Raw genomic sequence first — 20,610 nt, 5'->3', positions numbered from 1 at the left:
CATGAGGACAGATAAGCCTACGCGTAGCTAAAGGCAACAGAAAGGCACCGAATATTAAAACTGGATTCCTTCCCCAGTTGAACTTGAGCCTCCATTCCCAAGGGAAAAAAATCAAATCTGGGAATGTTCTTAACGTGGTGTCTACTTTTAAATTATTTTAAGTATTACACTGGCAAGAGAGATGACAAATTAAATGTTTTAAAACATGGTATTACAGCAAAGAAATCAGGTAACGAAACTCAGCAGCCTTTGCAACCACTGTATTTCTCTTCAGAGACATATTTCAAGGAAACTAGAGGTTACTGAGGATAAAGAAATAAATGAAATAAAATGTCTCTTTTTCTTACCAATCACATATCTTCTTAACCTTGTGGCCAATCTGCTCTCCCCAGAAGGATATCAAAAACACGTACCATTTTACGACTTCTCCCTACAAAGAATAAAGATAACTGTTACTCCTCTGTCTAGAACTTTGAAAACTCTGGCAGCTCACACTCTGTCAAAGAGTTAGTTCATTCATTCATTCATTCAACAAACACTGTCCATCCTCATTATCTGCGGATTCCATAACTGCAAATTCACCCCAGAAATCATTCATAACCCCCAAATCAATACTCAAGCATTTATTCGCTCATTTGCGGACATGCAGAGCGACAAAAATTTTGAGTCACCCAATGTGCATATTCCTGCTGAGGTCAAACAAGGTGGCCCTCTGCCTTCTCCTTCCAGCTCATGCTGTAAACAAGTGTCCTTTCTGTGGTCTATTTAGTGCCAAGTTTTTCACAGTTTTGTGCTTTTTTTGGTGATTTCACTGTTCCGGATGGTCCTCAGAGCTGCCTAGTGTTTCCGAGCATAAGAAGGCTGTGAGGTGCACTTACGTGCGTCCCACACGCTTTGTTCAGACAGCCGTGCTGGTGCGGCTGGCAGTGAGTTCAATCTTAATGAGCCAACAGTATATATTAAATAAGTGTCTTGTCTTTCAATAAAACAAGGCTATGTACTGATCGGCTGACAAAAACGTTATGGCCAGAGACTCACAGGAACCTAACCCTGAGCTTCCCCTAGGAGCAAGGGTTCAGTTCTCACGGAGACTATACAATGTTAACTACTACAAATAATAAGAATTGACTATGTTTACAAATATGCTACAGATAGAACTGAATAGGTTTTTGGCCAATTTGCCAGGCCCTGGTTCCCAGTGCTAGGAATACAGCAGTGAACAAAACAGACAAAAATCCCTGACCTGGGAGGGAAGGGAAGGGAGGGAAGCTTATATCAAGTTAGCAGCAAGAGACACTAGGACACTAGGAAAGAACATAATATGCCACACGGAGACGAGGGCGATAAAGACAATAAAGCTGGGAGTGGTGACAGGGAGCAAGAGGCTGGGGGTTGAGCTTGTAAGTCGGGCAAGGAGGGAAGGCCTCCCTGAGAAGGGGACATGCGGGCCTAGAGGGGTGAAGGGGGTGAGGGAGCGAGCCACGTGGATCCTGGGGAAGAGCCTCCTGAGCCCGAGGCAAAGCTCGTGCAGAGGCAAGACGGGGGCAAGCGAGAAGGCCAGCCTGGCTGAAGAGGAATGGCCAGAGGGGTGATAAGACGGGACGCCGTGAGACAGGAAGCCACAGGAGGACTTTAAGGCGGGATGGGGGGTGTGGTGGCGAGACGCTCTGACTCGTTTTACAGGGACCATTCTGGATGCTGGGTGGAAAAGAGCTGAGCTGGCACTTACTGAGACAGGCCAGCCTGGACGGGCAGGCCTGGGGGTGGGGGAGATCGGGAGTTCAGTTTTAGGTGTCACATGGAAATGTCTTCCAGAAACTTCAAAGGTATGGAGGAGCCAGTTAAATAGAAGCCTGGTATTCAGGGGAGAGGTCCAAGCCAGATGTATACATTCAAGGGATGGTATTTAAAGCCATGAAGTTACAAGGGATCCCGAAGGGCACAGAGGAGAGAAGCAACCCAAGAATTGAGTTCTGGGGCGGAGGGGATGGGGAACAGGTTGGGAAGCTTCGGGCAGAGCAGAGGCACTTGGGTCCCGGAGGCAGGGACGCAGGGCGGCCGGGAAGGGAAGGCCAGGGAGGTGGCGGGCGGAGGAGACGGCTGAGGTATCTGGGAGGCCAGTTACGTGGAATAAGCAAGCGAATCGCACAGTTCATGGACCACACTGAGGATGAGGGAGGCCAGATTTCTCGCTGTCAGAAGAGAGTGCAAAACACTGAAAAAGAGAGGTCCGGAATCGTAGGTTAGAGTCTGAGCATACGGTTTTATAATAAATGTGCACAGGTAGCTGCAGAAGCGGATACAGCTGTGTGTGTGTGTGTGTGTGTGTGTGTGTGTGTGTGTGTGTGTGTCCATGTTTTGACTGCTGAAAGGGCCCAGAAGCAACGACACTCCAGTACATGATGAGAACTCAAACACCCAGATCCTTGTTTCTAAATTCCATCCTCTACTAAAAGGAACCAGCGGTCCTTGAAGGAATGGCTGACTCCAGACAGAGGCAGGGACCATCCTGTGGTGCCAGAAAGTAAGGGATTGCTCAGTGAATGCTGCAGACGTGCCAAAGGCCAGAGGATCACGCACAAAGGGACTCCCAGTGGCCAAATCAGGGACAATTTGGGTATCAAAGTAAAAAGGACTGGGACTTCCCTGGTGGCGCAGCGGTTAAGAATCCGCCTGCCAATGCAGGGGACACGGGTTCGAGCCCTGGCCCGGGAAGATCCCACATGCCGCAGAGCCACTAAGCCCGTGCGCCACAACTACTGAGCCTGCGCTCTAGAGCCCGCGAGCCACAACTACTGAGCCCACGTGCCACAACTACTGAAGCCCACGCGCCTAGAGCCCGTGCTCTGCAACAAGAGAAGCCACTGCAATGAGAAGCGCACGCACCGCAACGGAGAACATCCCTCACTTGGTGCAACTAGAGAAAAGCCCACGCGCAGCAACGAAGACCCAGCGTGGCCAAAATTAAATAAACATTTTTTAAATAAATAAATAAATAATAAAAAGGATCGTAACCGATTACAAGTCATTAAATAAATAGGAATGCCTAAGTCCGTGGATGAATGAGCGAGTGACTGCGAGGGCAGGGAAAGCACTGCCTTCTGCAGGACGGTAACTAGTAAGTACAGAAGGAAGGATGGGAACAGAGTAACCACCTGGCAAGATGGGCTCAAGAGAGTCATCGTGGAGGCTGAGGCTGGTGGGCAGAGGTTTGCTGAGGAACAAGGCCCCAGTAACCTAGGAATACCTCCTCATCAACTACTAATCAATGAAATAGGGCAAAGTGGTGGCATGAAGGTGGAGAAACCTGGACGACACCAACAAGACCAGGCCGATATTACGTGCCTCCTGGTGGGAGGTGCTGAGAGGACCAGATAATTGACTCCATGGTGTCCCCACCAGCAACGTGTGATCCGAGCCTGGCCATGAGGAAGCACAGACTGGACCCCAAGGGAGGGTCACCCTGCAGAATGTGATGCCTGTCCCGAATGCAAAGCACAGTCCCAGGCAGGGCAGTGGACCAGAAAGGAAACAATGCAAACCGTGGAGAATTTGAGTGGCATGTTTGTATTGGACCAAGTGTTGCATCTGTGTTGATTTTTCTCATTTGGAGGGTTGTACAGTGGTTATATAAAATAGCGCCCTTATGAGGGGGCAACATACACATGTCCACGGCTTCCTCGCAGAAGGTCTGGAAGGAGCCTAATGAAAATGGGGATAGATATGCAGAAAGAGTGAGTGGAGTATATGTGGCAAAATGTTAATAATTGGGAAATTTGGGTGAAGAGACAGAAGACGACTTTGTTCTCTTCTGGCAACTTTTCTGTAAACTGAAATTATTTCAAAATAAATTATTGAAGAAACTACCTGGGGGGGACTTCCCTGGTGGCGCAGTGGTTAAGAACCCGCCTGACAATGCAGGGGACACGGGTTCGAGCCCTGGTCTGGGAAGATCCCACATGCCGCGGAGCAGCTAAGCCCGTGCACCACAACTACTAAGCCCACGCTCTAGAGCCCGCGAGCCACAACTACTGAGCCCGTGCGCCACAACTATTGAGCCTGCGTGCCTAGAGCCCGCACTCCACAACAAGAGAAGCCACCGCAATGAGGAACCCGCGCACCGCAACGGAGAGCAGCCCCTGCTCGCCGCAACTAGAGAAAGCCCGTGCACAGTAACGAAGACCCAACACAGCCAAAAATAAAATTAAAAAAAAAAAAAGTAATGTTTGTGAAATTCTTACCTAATAAACTAGGATATTCATGTCTAAAGAGTGTTTAAAAAGAAAGAAAGAAAGAAAGAAAATACCCAGGGGGAAGAAAGAAATGGTATTTATAATGAATTTGATTTTGAAGATTCCTTAACAATTTTAAAAATAGTACTGTGTCAGGCAACACAACCACCTAAGACATAATATGGAACACGGATGTATGCAACATAAAAAATACAAATCATAAAACCACATGAAACTGCCTGAGTCCAGCTCTGACAGAGAGACTGGTCAGCATCTAGAAATGATACTGACAAAGGAGAAAATGGCTAGAAATATGCTCTGGGGTCTGTAAGGACTTTAAGGGGTCGACCCCAAAGGTATTAAACATGACACTATAAATAAATCCTAGAACCTGAGTAAAAGTTACCAAATCAAATCTCATATCCTCCCCAGAACAAGGACTAACAAAATGCACACTGAAACATAAACAGCGACTCTCTCTAAGCAGGAGGATTACAGGTGACTGATTTTCTTCTTCATGTTTTCTATATTGTTCCCAATTTTCTAATAACGAGCAGGCATTTCCTTTGTAATCATGGGGGAGGGAGGAGTTGTAGTTTCAAGAGATACGTATCTGCCAATTATACTTCAACCAAAAAATTAGAAGTGAAGAAAAAGCAAAGATTTTTTAAAAAAATATATACATCTCTAACCATGTCTCCATAATTTCTTCACAGACATTTAATGCCCTTTAACAAATCTGGTAAAAACTCAGCACAAGAGAGCTTAGACATTGTATAGAAAAAAATTTTTTTTTTACAGAGTAAATGCTCTGCATGAGAATGATGGATATGTTCTTTTAATTAAAGAAAAAACTCAAAGAACATGTAAATGCTACTTCAGAACAGTTTTAATCTTCACCTTTACCTAGAGAGGTCGTAATGGTCACAGGTGAAGGATAAACAACATATTGCTACTGGCAGTTTCAGGAGCCACAGAAAATATTACAGGTGTATATGGTTAACGAACAGCTTGACTGGTTAGATTTTCCAACGTGTGTGGTTTACTTAGGCTGAACCTTACGAAAATTATTTCACAGACAAACTCCTTTAGGTGTCAAAACTATTAATCTTATAGCCAAAAATCCTGAGGCAAATCTAGGAAAGAAAACACAAATGCTTTTCTCAAAATTGAGAATCCCAAGTTCCTTTTCTACCCTTAGTAGATCAGTTCATCCTCACTTAGACCAATATATAATAGTTATTTTTATGGTGAAGTCTTTAAAAAAAAAAAAATCACAGCTATTTTAAAAGTAATGATGGCTTTGGCCGCCCTGCTTCCCTTCCTGAATAATTCATTCCTGAAGCCTTAGATGTGCATTCGGGGATGGACCTGGAGAGGGGAGGGGAAGGGCAACAGTGGCCCAGGGCAAAGTCAGAGCCCAAGCAAAGTGAGGAGGCCCTGCCGTCCACACTAGGGGACAACCCGGGCTGGGGGCTGGGGAAGTCAGAGCTCCATGCAGAGAGAAGAGCGGGGCAGCAGAGATGGGAAATCAATGGGCAGACTGGTCACATACAAGGGGACTGATCAAATAAGTCTATTAACAATAATGGGAGCCACGTTTCCCATCACTGAAGAAAGGAGTTACAAGCACAGAAATAGAGAAACTTAGAATGAACCGTGTGGTGTTGGACTGGAACTGAATGTAAACTCACAGTTTTCATATATACACACAGGTACAGAAATAAAGCTGTGAGCGTGTGTGAGCCGTGTGCGTGTGTGCGTCCTAGAGCTGTCCACTGACGGAGCTGGGAACAGCGACACCTCAGTCCCCACGGGCACACCCAGAGACCGCATCCTGGCTTCTAATTACCATTCTCCACTAAAGAGAACCAGGTTCCTTGGAGAAATGGCTGATTCCAGAGCTGCATGAGGGAAATTACAAGATGAATCTAGACATCTTGTTATGCAGGAAAGCAAAGAAGCATTCAAAAAATGATGGGAACATGTAAAAAGAAAATAAAAGCCAGCTAAATGGGCTCCAATGGCCAAATCTAGAGCATGTGATTATCAAAATAAAGAATTACGGTAACAGTATAACTCATTGAATAAAACAGGAAATAAATTAATGCACTGAAAATCTGATGAGAAATTGAGTGCTTACAGAGTTTCAAAGCACTTCTCCCAAAACATGTACTAAATACAAAGGAAATGGAGTAATAAATTCACAGTGGAGAAGCCCAGGAGCCACTACCTTGAACAAGTGACCAAAGTGAACATGACTAGTGTAATGGGACAAAGGAATTGTGCGGCCCTGAAGGGAAGCAGCATCGCTTCCTGCCCAAGACACAGAACGTGAGTCTAACCATGAGAAAACGTCAGACAAACCCAAACAGGGGGGCATTCCACCAAAATAAAAACCACTGGTCGGTAATAATTTTTAAATGTCCAGGTCACGAAGGTCAAGGTAAGACTGAGAAATTATCCCAGAATGAAGGAGACCAAAGAGACATGACAATTAAGTCCAAAGCCTGATTCTAAACTAGATCCTTTGCTATAAAAGACAGCACTGTGGGGCTTCCCTGGCGGTCTGGTGGTTAGGACTCTGCGCTTCCACCGCAGGGGTCCCGGGTTCCATTCCTGGTCGGGGAACTAGGATCCCGTGTGAAACCCAAACAGGATTTGAGGCTGGGAGGGTGGCGACGTATCCACGTCAACGTCCCAGGCATACTGTGGCGGCGCGGGAGAGAGTCCTCCATGTTAAGAACTACGCCCCAAACGCATCCAAGGATGGCAAGGCACGTGGTGGACAGCTCACTGAAGTGCTCCGCTCTGCTCTGTGCCTCCAGCTTCAGCACAAGTCCGCCGCTGCTAAATGGGGAGGGGGTGCCCACTCACCGTTTCAGGGTCTTCCAGGGGCCCCTCCAGCTCTGCATGCGTCACGATGCTGTGCCCTTTGCAGGCTCGCCACAGCGTTTTCCCGAACGCTTCAGCTTTCCCTTGGTTAATGAGGCCAGACACAAATCTGTGAGACACCAAAGGCTGTGGTCCAGTAAGCGCAATGAGGATTACCAAACCGCAGGAAGAGGGCGGCGAAGACCTTCACACCTGCCAGAGTGCTGGCAATAGCCTCAAAGCCCTCCAACTGCAAAATATCTGAAATGCTGGATAAAACATTTTTGAAACATCCTCTTCAGTGTAGAGCTGAGCCCATAATTTAGAGAAATTCTTGGAATCCAAAAATAAAACAGGACCTCGTAGCTGTGCCTTGATGTAGTATACTGACCCAGTATCTTAAGGCCTTGGGTTTCAATGCCAGCAAGGGAGACAGGAGATGGGCACTGGGTCGATATCAGGTGAAGAGATGGAACTGAACCCCCAACCCCCCCAAAGTTGGGACTCTTGCCCCCCAACAAAGGGCTACACCTTAAGTGAATGGGTGGACTAGGAAAAAATCCACCCTGCGAAGGAGCCTACTCAAGAAACTTGTTTACTTCGGCTTTGGTTTTGGAGAGAAGGGGAAGAGTATTACTTGAGAATTTACAACCACACCTTAGGATGCCTCAGGCAGAGAGAAAACAAACAGAAAAACAAAGAAACTCAAGCTGAGAAATTAACATAAAATGATTCCAGGTAGGCAGAGTGCTCCCAAGTACCTGACATACGGAAAACTCAGTTCTCTCTGAAAGAATACAGCCTCAAACTAAACATCATTGAATTCCTACACATAAGGAATAGAGGAACAGTTCACAATAAAAAGAAACACAAATCACATGAGGAAACAAGTTACCATTAGTTCAAGTAAACAGAGAGAGTGAACAGTAGAAAGAGACCCTTAAAATACGATTAATAAATTAACCAACTCAGTTTAGCCCCTATGTTTCCACCAAACAAAATAGGACTTGACGCTTCAGTGACCAATTATTTTAGGCTGTGGAGTAACGAAAAATGGCGTAACTGGCATAAATTCCTTCTTTCCACCTCATTACACCGAAAGAAGAAATTCCCATCGCATTTAGCTAAAAAGTCAATACAGCTGAGTGATTCAACTCAACAAATACAGGAGTACAGTGTTTTCTTAAACAAATATTCACTTTCTGTCGTTCCATCACAGGCTTTCAGATGGTGGCCGTCCTTCCACTCAACAGAGTTCGTCTCCCACTGACAAGAAGGACAGTGTAAAGCTCGACCCTCCAGTTGTCACTTACCCCAGTTTTGCTCCCAGCCTCTGCATACAGCTGTAGTCCAACAAAGACTCGTTCTCCAAGGGAGGGAATTCTTCGTAAGTGGGTTCAAACTACGAAGAGATATGAAACCAAGTGTGTCTCACTGAAAGTGACACTTTAATTCTCAAGTCATGTTTCCAAACAAGTTTGCAGGGCATGGGAACTCAGATCTGGGTGCCAAGGCCCCAAGGTAACTCAGACATGTAACTCAGCTCTGATAGATAAAGAGCATAACTTCCCTGTCCCTTATTTGTAAGCTAGTTGAAGACGTTTACACAAAAGTATAGTTATGGGCTTCCCTGGTGGCGCAGTGGTTGAGAGTCCGCCTGCCAATGCACCGGACACGGGTTCGTGCCCCGGTCTGGGAAGATCCCACGTGCCGCGAAGCGGCTGGGCCCGTGAGCCATGGTCCCTGGGCCTGCGCATCCGGAGCCTGTGCTCCACAACGGGAGAGGCCACGACAGTGAGAGGCCCGTGTACCGCAAAAAAAAAAAGAGTATAGTTATAATTTATGTCATTGCCTTAATCCAAGACAGAGTAACTGTATCAGAGGTCACCGCTACAGGAAGTGAAACAAAGTTCATAAGGGACATACTTCTCCCCTCTCTGATACTCAGCTGAGTACTGTACTACTGCATAGGCTGTTCTTTATTCCCATGCAGATTTTTTTTTTTTACTTTCATTACTCTCAGCAATTTGGGAAGAAAAACAAACAAACTAAATTTTAGAGTTCGATTTCCAGTGTTCAGTTTCTTCTCATGATCATAAGATTTTTTTCAACTGCAAACTAAAGCATTTCATGAATAGGAAGTAGTTATGGTTAAAACCAACCAACAAAGGAGAGGCTTAAAGCTTCTTTTAATGTCATATAATCCAACTGAAAGATAAAGCTAAGATCAAAATGTATCTCATTTTTTTTTAAATGTACCTCTCTTTTTTTTTTTTTTTTTAATTTTTAGCCGCCTTGGAAAACAGGACCTCGTAGCTGTGCCTTGATGTAGTATACTGACCCAGTATCTTAAGGCCTTGGGTTTCAATGCCAGCAAGGGAGACAGGAGATGGGCACTGGGTCGATATCAGGTGAAGAGATGGAACTGAACCCCCAACCCCCCCAAAGTTGGGACTCTTGCCCCCCAACAAAGGGCTACACCTTAAGTGAATGGGTGGACTAGGAAAAAATCCACCCTGCGAAGGAGCCTACTCAAGAAACTTGTTTACTTCGGCTTTGGTTTTGGAGAGAAGGGGAAGAGTATTACTTGAGAATTTACAACCACACCTTAGGATGCCTCAGGCAGAGAGAAAACAAACAGAAAAACAAAGAAACTCAAGCTGAGAAATTAACATAAAATGATTCCAGGTAGGCAGAGTGCTCCCAAGTACCTGACATACGGAAAACTCAGTTCTCTCTGAAAGAATACAGCCTCAAACTAAACATCATTGAATTCCTACACATAAGGAATAGAGGAACAGTTCACAATAAAAAGAAACACAAATCACATGAGGAAACAAGTTACCATTAGTTCAAGTAAACAGAGAGAGTGAACAGTAGAAAGAGACCCTTAAAATACGATTAATAAATTAACCAACTCAGTTTAGCCCCTATGTTTCCACCAAACAAAATAGGACTTGACGCTTCAGTGACCAATTATTTTAGGCTGTGGAGTAACGAAAAATGGCGTAACTGGCATAAATTCCTTCTTTCCACCTCATTACACCGAAAGAAGAAATTCCCATCGCATTTAGCTAAAAAGTCAATACAGCTGAGTGATTCAACTCAACAAATACAGGAGTACAGTGTTTTCTTAAACAAATATTCACTTTCTGTCGTTCCATCACAGGCTTTCAGATGGTGGCCGTCCTTCCACTCAACAGAGTTCGTCTCCCACTGACAAGAAGGACAGTGTAAAGCTCGACCCTCCAGTTGTCACTTACCCCAGTTTTGCTCCCAGCCTCTGCATACAGCTGTAGTCCAACAAAGACTCGTTCTCCAAGGGAGGGAATTCTTCGTAAGTGGGTTCAAACTACGAAGAGATATGAAACCAAGTGTGTCTCACTGAAAGTGACACTTTAATTCTCAAGTCATGTTTCCAAACAAGTTTGCAGGGCATGGGAACTCAGATCTGGGTGCCAAGGCCCCAAGGTAACTCAGACATGTAACTCAGCTCTGATAGATAAAGAGCATAACTTCCCTGTCCCTTATTTGTAAGCTAGTTGAAGACGTTTACACAAAAGTATAGTTATGGGCTTCCCTGGTGGCGCAGTGGTTGAGAGTCCGCCTGCCAATGCACCGGACACGGGTTCGTGCCCCGGTCTGGGAAGATCCCACGTGCCGCGAAGCGGCTGGGCCCGTGAGCCATGGTCCCTGGGCCTGCGCATCCGGAGCCTGTGCTCCACAACGGGAGAGGCCACGACAGTGAGAGGCCCGTGTACCGCAAAAAAAAAAAGAGTATAGTTATAATTTATGTCATTGCCTTAATCCAAGACAGAGTAACTGTATCAGAGGTCACCGCTACAGGAAGTGAAACAAAGTTCATAAGGGACATACTTCTCCCCTCTCTGATACTCAGCTGAGTACTGTACTACTGCATAGGCTGTTCTTTATTCCCATGCAGATTTTTTTTTTTTACTTTCATTACTCTCAGCAATTTGGGAAGAAAAACAAACAAACTAAATTTTAGAGTTCGATTTCCAGTGTTCAGTTTCTTCTCATGATCATAAGATTTTTTTCAACTGCAAACTAAAGCATTTCATGAATAGGAAGTAGTTATGGTTAAAACCAACCAACAAAGGAGAGGCTTAAAGCTTCTTTTAATGTCATATAATCCAACTGAAAGATAAAGCTAAGATCAAAATGTATCTCATTTTTTTTTAAATGTACCTCTCTTTTTTTTTTTTTTTTTTTAATTTTTAGCCGCGTTGGGTCTCCGTTGCTGTGCGCGGGCTTTCTCTAGCTGCAGCAAGCGGGGGCTACTCCTTGTTGAGAAAGGAGTATCTCTTCCAATGAGGAAGTTCCTCTATCTCTTTTAAAAAGCAACACCTCTACAGGAGTTGATAAACAAAACCCGAAACTTTACGGTAACGAGAATTTTATAAAAGAAACGTAATTCTGGGACTTCCCTGGTGGCCCAGTGGTTAAGACTCCGCGCTTCCACTACAGGGGGCCTGGGTTCGATCCCTGGTCAGGGAACTAAGATCCTGCGTGCCGCAACCAAAAACAAGAAGGAAGGAAAGAAAGAAATGCACTCCTCCCGAGCGTCGCGAGCACCTGCGCGCTGCGCCTGACGAAGGTCTTGGTCACGCGCAGCACGTGGCTGTACTCAGTGAGCTCCAGGAGGCTCTTCCTCAGCTTCTCCTTGTTCTTCGTCACCTCCCTCAGCTCGGCCTCCAGCTTCCACAACTGCTCCTGAAACGAGACGGCAGTAGGCTTAGCTCCAAGTCTGCTGCTAATACTCTCTTCACAGTACCCCAGGACCAGCAGAGGTTTTAAAAAGCCATAATGTATGAGAGTTTGACAGGGATATGAAAACACGCACAGGGTTTTAAAGTCCATCATTCACTGCTTCATGCTAATTCAGGTGCCTGTGATGGCAAGCGCGCAGATGCCGCGATGGCTGTGGGCGCCCTACGGCCGGAGCCAATCTCCCATCTCAGGTCCTGTCATTTTTTCTGGTTTCCCTCCATCTGCTCATCCATTACCAACACACCAAAGAGCTTCCTTTTTCAAGACTACATTTCCTTTTATTTGCAACACAAAAATTTTAGATAATCTTTCCCAAACATATTATTCCTGGTCTCTAGCTTAAAGAGTTTCTATGCAGCTGTATTTACACAATTAATTAAGCATAAAAATACTTGAGAACAAATCTTCTTTAACAATTAGTTATATACCAAGCATCCTTCACAATCCTTAAGTATTAAAACAACAGGAGCAGAAATGTGTAAAACAACCCACTGACTCAGTAAAACAGTATTCAAACAAATCACTTGACATGCTACATTCAGTACTTGTGTTCTGCTTTATAAAAACGACAAGCAGGGCTTCCCTGGTGGCGCAGTGGTTGAGGGTCCGCCTGCCGATGCAGGGGACGGCGGGTTCGTGCCCCGGTCCGGGAAGATCCCACATGCCGCGGAGTGGCTGGGCCCGTGAGCCATGGTCACTGAGCCTGCGCGTCCGGAGCCTGTGCTCCGCAAAGGGAGGGGCCACAACAGTGAGAGGCCCGCATACCGCAAAAACAAGAAAAAAAGATAAGCAGCCAGTAATCACTATATTTGTAATTACATCAAAAGCGACACACCAAACAGGCCAAACCAGATGACTGCTCTCATCTGACTGTACAGTTCTCTCTAGAGTCCATTCATATATCAACTGTTAAATGACATCCTCCCAGAAAAACAAACAGAGCAGCCAGCAATGGAATGGTCCTAATTATACAGTACTAATTGTTTTAGAAGAGCTGTAAAGGGCTCTAGTCTATTTCCCAGTGTGATGAATTATCAGATGATTAGACCAAAACCTCAAGAGGTAATTCATGGGGGGGAAGGGGGGGATGCTAATGTACAAGCCAGTGCCCTCACGGTGGCAGGGGACTCCAGAAGAAGGAATCTCATTTGCTGCCCATGGGGAACCACCTAGCACCTTCACACGAGCTTCTGAAAATTAGAGGGGGAAGGGTCAGGGTGAACTGGGGAGCATGTGAAGGGCACAGGCCTGAAGTCTCAATGACTTGCAGTAGGAGAGGCACGCTAAGGCCGGCACAGGCCCACAAGTCACATCACGTGAGCCCAGATCTCACAACCTAATTCTTGTTAGTCTCTGTTCAATACCACCTGTCTTACATTTTATTTTTTTCTAATATATTCTTTTTCTTTTAAATTTATTTATTCTTATTTTTGGCTGCGTTGGGTCTTCGTTGCTGTGCGCGGGCTTTCTCTAGTTGCAGCGAGCGGGGGCTACTCTTCATTGCAGTGCGCAGGCTTCTCACTGTGGTGGCTTCTCTTGTTGCAGAGCACAAGCCCTAGGCGTGCAGGCTTCAGTAGTTGTGGCTCGTGGGCTCAGGAGTTGTGGCACACGGGCTCTAGAGTGCAGGCTCAGTAGTTGTGGCACGCAGGCTCAGTAGTTGTGGCTCGGGGGCTCTAGAGCACAGGCTCAGTAGTTGTGGCGCACGGGCTTAGCTGCTCCACAGCATGCGGGATCTTCCTGGACCAGGGCTCAAACCCGTGTCCCCTGCATTGGCAGGCGGATTCTTAACCACTGCACCACCAGGGAAGCCCTGTCTTACATTTTAAAAGAAAACTGAATTCCAGCTAAAATTTATCATAGATAACCTGTTACTGAGAATTAACCATAATACGGTCCTTTGCTTTTCATTCCACGGTTTTGAGAAGAAAGGCAGAAAAGCACTAGACAATATAAAGTAAGTGAAAAAGCAGTCTCTGAGGTTAGTGACCTAAAACCACTTCTTCAGAAACTAGTTACCTGCATTTCGAGCACTTGTTTAAGAGGTGGTGCAGGAGGACTGGTCTCTCCCTCAGGGAGGGGAATATCAGCTCTATTAATTTCCTGCACCAAATACGCTGTGGAAATAAAAGTTAAACAAATTAGACTCAAAAACTTACTACAGGACATTTCAGTGAGAACACTTTACATCCCAACCTTTCCCAGGTCATCTAAAAACTAATGTCTAAATGCATAAAATCTTGCCTGTCCCAACTGACTGATAGGATGCCTTTTGTAGCCTTGTTTCCAAAGATCTGCAAAATAATTCTGCCCAGAGAGATCAGTGTGCAGTGACAAAACCAACAGTAACCTGGATACACATTTTCTGAAATTCCCCATGTCCTTCATTTCTAAAACTCTAGTTAAAGAACTTTGGAGTCACAACTGCCTCTGCACCTGTAAAGGTTAAGGACACATCTGGAAGTGCAGGAATAATCCAACGATGGACCTATAATCGTCCCCACCAGAGACGTCAGTGCAACCTCCCTGCAGAGGCCATTAGGAGGAAATACATATCCATCAGGAAAGACACATCCTCTATCAGTCTCCTCTCTCAGGAGGAGACCACAGGGCAGAAAGTCAGGTTCTCCTGAGTCCCCAGTTAGCCGTGATGTTTTAACTTAGAGCAACTTACACTGCCTTCTCTACTTACATTAAAAACTAGATTCATGAAACTAATAATGAACCAGCCAAAAAAAACTTAATTTCTTTAGTTTACATTTTCAATTCCATGAAGCGTTCTTTTCCTTAGGATAAAAGTCATTAATACCTGGTAAAGTCATTACCAGATATAATATTTTGGAGAAGTGTTAACTAGTTATTTTATTAGAAAGAGAGAGAGAGAGAAAGAAAAAGAGAGAAAGAAAGAAAGGAAGGAAGGAAGGAAGGAAAGAAGGAAGGAAGGAAGGAAGAAAGGGAGAGAGAAAGGGAAGGAGGAAGGGAGGAGGGAGCAAGAAAAGCGATGATGTCTTACCCGTAAGATAACAAAGGAAGCACTGGGTTTAAGAGCTTTCTGGAAATGGATGTAAATGCTTTTAACCTATTTTTTATACCTAAATTTACTTGAGAGTTCATTTTCTTTTTAAGTCTGCATTCTTTTTGAAACAGTCTAAGCTACAGGAAGTCGTGGACACGTCTAATGTGTTGTCACTCCTGCCCCGCCTTTGAAAACTCATTCCAAATATACGACCTGTCCAATGACTTATATATATGGCAAGGATGGGAATGTGGTATCACCCTACCCTACATGATCCACACAAATAACTGGGACCTCAAACAATATGCAGAGGACTAGACTTCAGATGACTAACAGGTTTCTTTCGATCTTAAAAATCCCCAATTAAAAAATATAAAATCCACAATAATTAACTGCTATTAGAAATCATTCCAAAAGTCATCTTCTCTCCCCTCCTCAACACTCTCACCCCCAGGTTTTTCTGTTCATCCCTCTAAAAACAAATTTGGTACTTTAGACAATTACTGGCATCGTTCCCCCCTCTCTATTTCAGTCAGAATTTCAAGGTTCGAATTGATAAAGACTATTTTAGGTTAAGACGTTAAAGGTTTTACGGCTGAGTTTTAATGGTTAACAATCAGAGAACACTGATCTCTGCAAAGGAAGCCCTGAAAAAAAGGAAATTATCAACCAATCTATCTGCCATTTCCTACCTCCCCTGTTCTCTGATATAATTTTAAGTAATATATTAATGTGTATACAATGTTTTTAAGTTATAATAAATTACAAAGGATTGGCTAAATAAATTATAGCACATTAACACCACAAAATACTATGCAGCCATTATAAACAATGATAAGTCAATCTGTTTATTGACATGAAAAGATGTTATAAAGTACCATCAAATGAGAAACAAAGCTAATAACAAAATAACCTGACCATTATGTATGTAAATCCTTACTTTTATAGATGAATAGTAAAAAAATATATAAACCTACATAATAGTGAATACATGAATGGTGAGAATATGGACTTCCTTTTTCCTTTCTACTTGTCTAGATTTTCTAATTTTTCTAAAGTGAACAAGGTTTACTTATATAACAATAATTATTTAAGTTATTAAAATAAACTTACCCAATATTCGCTCTAGTTCTTCACACCTCTTCACCTCACCAACAAATTTTCTTTGGAAAGAACTTACATTCTGGTTCAGCTGAGAAAAAGATTAAAATTTTGCTTTGAATTTTCTACAATTTAAAAATAAATTCGATTTTATAAATAAAATATGATAGTCAAGGGTTTGGGGGAAAGCACATCCTTGTATACTACTGAATAGGAGTATAAACTGACACATCTTTTCTGGAAAGCGATTTGGCAACTGTTACCAAAAAAAAAGCCTGAAAAATATCCTCTGGTCCAGAAATATCCCATGAAGAAATTCAACCTAAAGGAACAAACTATGGATACGGACAAAAATTTATCTAAAAGAGCATCAACCTCAGGGATAGAGAAAAAATGATTAACAGTGGAAAACTGGTTAAAGAAATCATAGTCTATATCCACACTGTGGAACACTACTCAGCAGTGAAAAGGAACAAACTGACACATCATCACAGAGGATGTTCAGAAACATGATGTAAATGAAAGACACAGAACACCACATACTGTGTGACTCCATTTCTATGAAATGTCCAGGAAAGGAAAACCTAGATGCAGAGGGTCGGTTAGTGATTGCCTGGGTCTTGGGGTAGGGAGGGGGATGACCTGTAAATGACCATAAGGGACCTTACTGGGATGATGTGACGGTCTAAAACTGCCTTGTGGCAGTGGACGCGCTACTCAGAAAATTTTCTAAAAACCAACGAATTGCACACTTGAAATGGGTGAATTTTATGATACACATCAATAAAGTTGTATAAAAATTATGGCTTAGTAATATAACTGATTACTATGCACTTATTAAAAATTATGTTTTAGGGCTTCCCTGGTGGCGCAGTGGTTGAGAGTCCGCCTGACGATGCAGGGGACACGGGTTCGTGCCCTGGTCCGGGAAGATCCCACATGCCGCAGAGCGGCTGGGCCCGTGAGCCATGGCCGCTGAGCCTGAGCGTCCGGAGCCTGTGCTCCGCAACGGGAGAAGCCACAACAGTGAGGGGCCCGCGTTTCACAAAAAAAAAAAAAATTATATTTTAAACAATGAGGTATTTGATTATATTAAGAAATTATTAAAATTTTTAGGTATGATAATGGTATTGTGGTTATGATTTTTTTAGAGTTCTTACCTTTTAGAGATAACTTATTGAAATATTTATGAGTGAAATTATACATCTGGGATTTGCTTCAAAATGATCTTGTCTGATGGGTGGGGTTTTTTGGGGGTTTTTTTGGACCACACGGCTTTTGAGATCGTAGTTCCCCAACCAGGGATCAAACCCGGACCCGGCAGTGAAAGCGCCGAGTCCTAACCACTGGACCTCCAGGGAAGTCCCGCCATTGGTTTATAATATGGGTCCACAGGAGTTCACTGTTCCCATATACTCTCCCCTTTACTTAACATCTTATCAGGACTTCCCTGGTGGCGCAGTGGTTAAGAATCCTCCTGCCAATGCAGGGGACACGGGTTTGAGCCCTGGTCCGGCAAGATCCCACATGCCGCAGAGCAACTAAACCCATGTGCCACAACTACGGAGCCTGCGCTCTAGAGCCCACGAGCCACAACTACTGAGCCCCTGTGCCACAACTACTGAAGCCCGTGCACCTAGAGCCCGTGCTCCACAACGAGAAGCCACCTCGATAAGCCTGTGCACCGCAACGAAGAGTAGCCCCCACTCGCCACAACTAGAGAAAGCCCGCGCGCAGCAACGAAGACTCAACGCAGCCAAAAATAAAGAAATTTATTAAAACAAAAAAATCTTACCATATAAAGCTTAAAACCATAAAAAAATTGTTAAACAATATTTAATAAAATGAGGTAATTAGTCAAGCATGATATGTGTGTGAAAAAAGACTAAAGATATTATCAGTGTGGCTCCAATTATCTAAAAATACCTATGTACGTACATTTTAAAATATTATTAGAGGGATTCCCTGGTGGCACAGTGGTTAAGAATCCGCATGCCAATGCAGGGGACACGGGTTCAAGCCCTGGTCCGGGAAGATCCCACATGCTGCGGAGCAACTAAGCCCGTGCGCCACAACTACTGAGCCTTTGTCCTAGAGGCTTTGAGCCACAACTACTGAAGCCCGCGCCTAGAGCCCATGCTCCGCAACAAGAGAAGCCACCGCGATGAGAAGCCCGTGCACGGCAACGAAGACCCAACGCAGCCAAAAATAAATAAATTTATTTAAAAATAATAATATTAGAAAAATAATGTTTGATTGGACAATATGAACCAAAAAGGTAAAGTGTTTGTTCTAGGTAATGGGATCATGGAAATTAGTATCTCATGTTTCCCAAATTTCCCACAATGGACGTATATTACTTTCACAATTTTTTAAATTACAGTAATCATTCACGTTGAAAGGCATTTGGGGCAAGAATTTTACCTTTACTCTGTGCAGCGTTATACTCGGCACTCTCAAAAAGGAGAATTAGAAACAGCTTGGCATGAAGCTGCTTGAACAACCTGAGAATGTCTATCCCAAAGGCTTGCTTCTTGTTCAGTTTTTGGAACATTTTTTTTAAAGAGTTAACCAGAAGAAAGATAAAAATTTGAATTTCACTTCTGTTTGTCACATTCGCATTCATTTCTGGAAGTCATATTAATCCAAAGTAGTAACCACTTTCGAGTTCCTAATGATTCAGACACAATCTAGCTCAACAGAACTAAGAATGAGCAGAGGAAGCTACCCATCAAAAGCTGTCTATTAGGGCTTCGCTGGTGGCGCAGTGGTTGAGAGTCCACCTGCCGATGCAGGGGACGCGGGTTCGTGCCCCGGTCCGGGAGGATCCCACATGCCGCGGAGCGGCTGGGCCCGTGGGCCATGGCCGCTGAGCCGGCGCGTCCGCTCCACGGCGGGAGAGGCCACAGCGGTGAGAGGCCCGCGTACCGCAAAAAACAAAAGCAAACAAAACAAAAAACAAACAAACAAAAAAAGCTGTCTATTAATGACATGACTTCTCAGTTTCACTGTCTTTTTCGTCAATATCAAACACTAACTCAAATTGGACACTATGGTTCCACATATAGCATCTTCACGAAGAAGCAAATTTCTGTGGCAACAACACACACGATTGGATCTGACATCCGCCGTCACCATCTTACACAGTATGTTAACTGTTTTTTTCTGTTGCGTGGTTTCTTTTATAAAGTTTTGCTTCTATTTTCTTTTTAGGGAGGCAACAGCACCCTTAATTCCAGGCTAACGCTATGAAGCACATTTTTTAAAAATTATTCATTTATTTATTTTTGGCTGTGTTGGGTCTTCATTGCTGCGTGCAGGTTTTCTCTAGTTGTGGAGAGTGGGGGCTACTCTTCGTCGCGGTGCGCGGGCTTCTTATCGCGGTGGCTTCTCTTGTTGCGGAGCATGGGCTCTAGGCGCGCGGGCTTCAGTATTGCAGCACACCCGGTCGGGGAGGATCCCACATGCCGCGGAGCGGCTGGGCCCGTGGGCCATGGCCGCTGAGCCGGCGCGTCCGCTCCACGGCGGGAGAGGCCACAGCGGTGAGAGGCCCGCGTACCGCAAAAAACAAAAGCAAACAAAACAAAAAACAAACAAACAAAAAAAGCTGTCTATTAATGACATGACTTCTCAGTTTCACTGTCTTTTTCGTCAATATCAAACACTAACTCAAATTGGACACTATGGTTCCACATATAGCATCTTCACGAAGAAGCAAATTTCTGTGGCAACAACACACACGATTGGATCTGACATCCGCCGTCACCATCTTACACAGTATGTTAACTGTTTTTTTCTGTTGCGTGGTTTCTTTTATAAAGTTTTGCTTCTATTTTCTTTTTAGGGAGGCAACAGCACCCTTAATTCCAGGCTAACGCTATGAAGCACATTTTTTAAAAATTATTCATTTATTTATTTTTGGCTGTGTTGGGTCTTCATTGCTGCGTGCAGGTTTTCTCTAGTTGTGGAGAGTGGGGGCTACTCTTCGTCGCGGTGCGCGGGCTTCTTATCGCGGTGGCTTCTCTTGTTGCGGAGCATGGGCTCTAGGCGCGCGGGCTTCAGTATTGCAGCACACGGGCTCAGTAGTTGTGTCACACAGGCTCAGTAGTTGTGGCGCACGGGCTTAGTTGCTCCGTGGCATGTGGGATCTTCCCAGACCAGGGATCGAAACTGTGCCCCCTGCATTGGCAGGCGGATTCTTATCCACTGCACCACCAGGGAAGCCCTATGAAGTACATTTTAATGCAGATTCGTTTTAACACTAACATTTAACCTAGAAAAACCAGCAGAGGCTGCCTGGTGCTGTTGTGACTGGCATCCACGCCACCCACCTTCTCACTCCAGCAACTAACAGACAAAAGGTGAACGTTGTCCTCAAATTCCAGACCCTTAGAAAAGTGAGATGGACTTGCCCTTCACTGAGTCCCACTGGTGAGTTGAATAACCTTTCTTTTCCAGGTGTTCTCTTTGGCTGTCACCAAAGAAACCCTTGCCCTGCCTCCTCTCCCTTAGAAGGATCGCTAAAAGGAAAGGCGAAAACTCTCCAGCCTGCGCAAATCAGAAAAGACAGACGTCAGGTATCCCAGCTGGTGAGCGCAA

General features: G+C 44.5%; 1 protein-coding gene across 4 annotated transcripts in view; it reads right to left on the bottom strand.

Annotated features, from left to right (window-relative positions):
• ATP6V0A2 (ATPase H+ transporting V0 subunit a2) overlaps window positions 1-20,610 on the bottom strand; it is a 39,375-nt gene that overhangs the window by 16,608 nt on the left and 2,157 nt on the right. For 2 of the 4 annotated variants that reach the window (XM_055080655.1, XM_024120707.3), the window contains exons 1-3: window positions 8,420-8,540; window positions 7,110-7,236; window positions 348-430 (exon numbers count right to left, since the gene is read on the bottom strand). In XM_055080655.1, the coding sequence (XP_054936630.1) occupies window positions 348-430; window positions 7,110-7,236; window positions 8,420-8,445 (236 nt within the window). In that variant the 5' untranslated portion in view covers window positions 8,446-8,540. Of the gene's footprint in view, window positions 1-347; window positions 431-7,109; window positions 7,237-8,419; window positions 8,542-10,369; window positions 10,459-11,702; window positions 11,841-13,913; window positions 14,012-16,023; window positions 16,103-20,610 lie in introns of those variants that run through there. The other 2 variants (XM_007125159.4, XM_055080656.1) reach the window with 2 other exon arrangements.

This window comes from Physeter macrocephalus, chromosome 19, assembly GCF_002837175.3.
Source record: "Physeter macrocephalus isolate SW-GA chromosome 19, ASM283717v5, whole genome shotgun sequence".
Classification (NCBI taxonomy): domain Eukaryota; kingdom Metazoa; phylum Chordata; class Mammalia; order Artiodactyla; family Physeteridae; genus Physeter; species Physeter macrocephalus.
The sequence above is the reverse complement of the archived record's forward strand: the minus strand, read 5'-3'. Positions and strand labels throughout refer to the sequence as shown.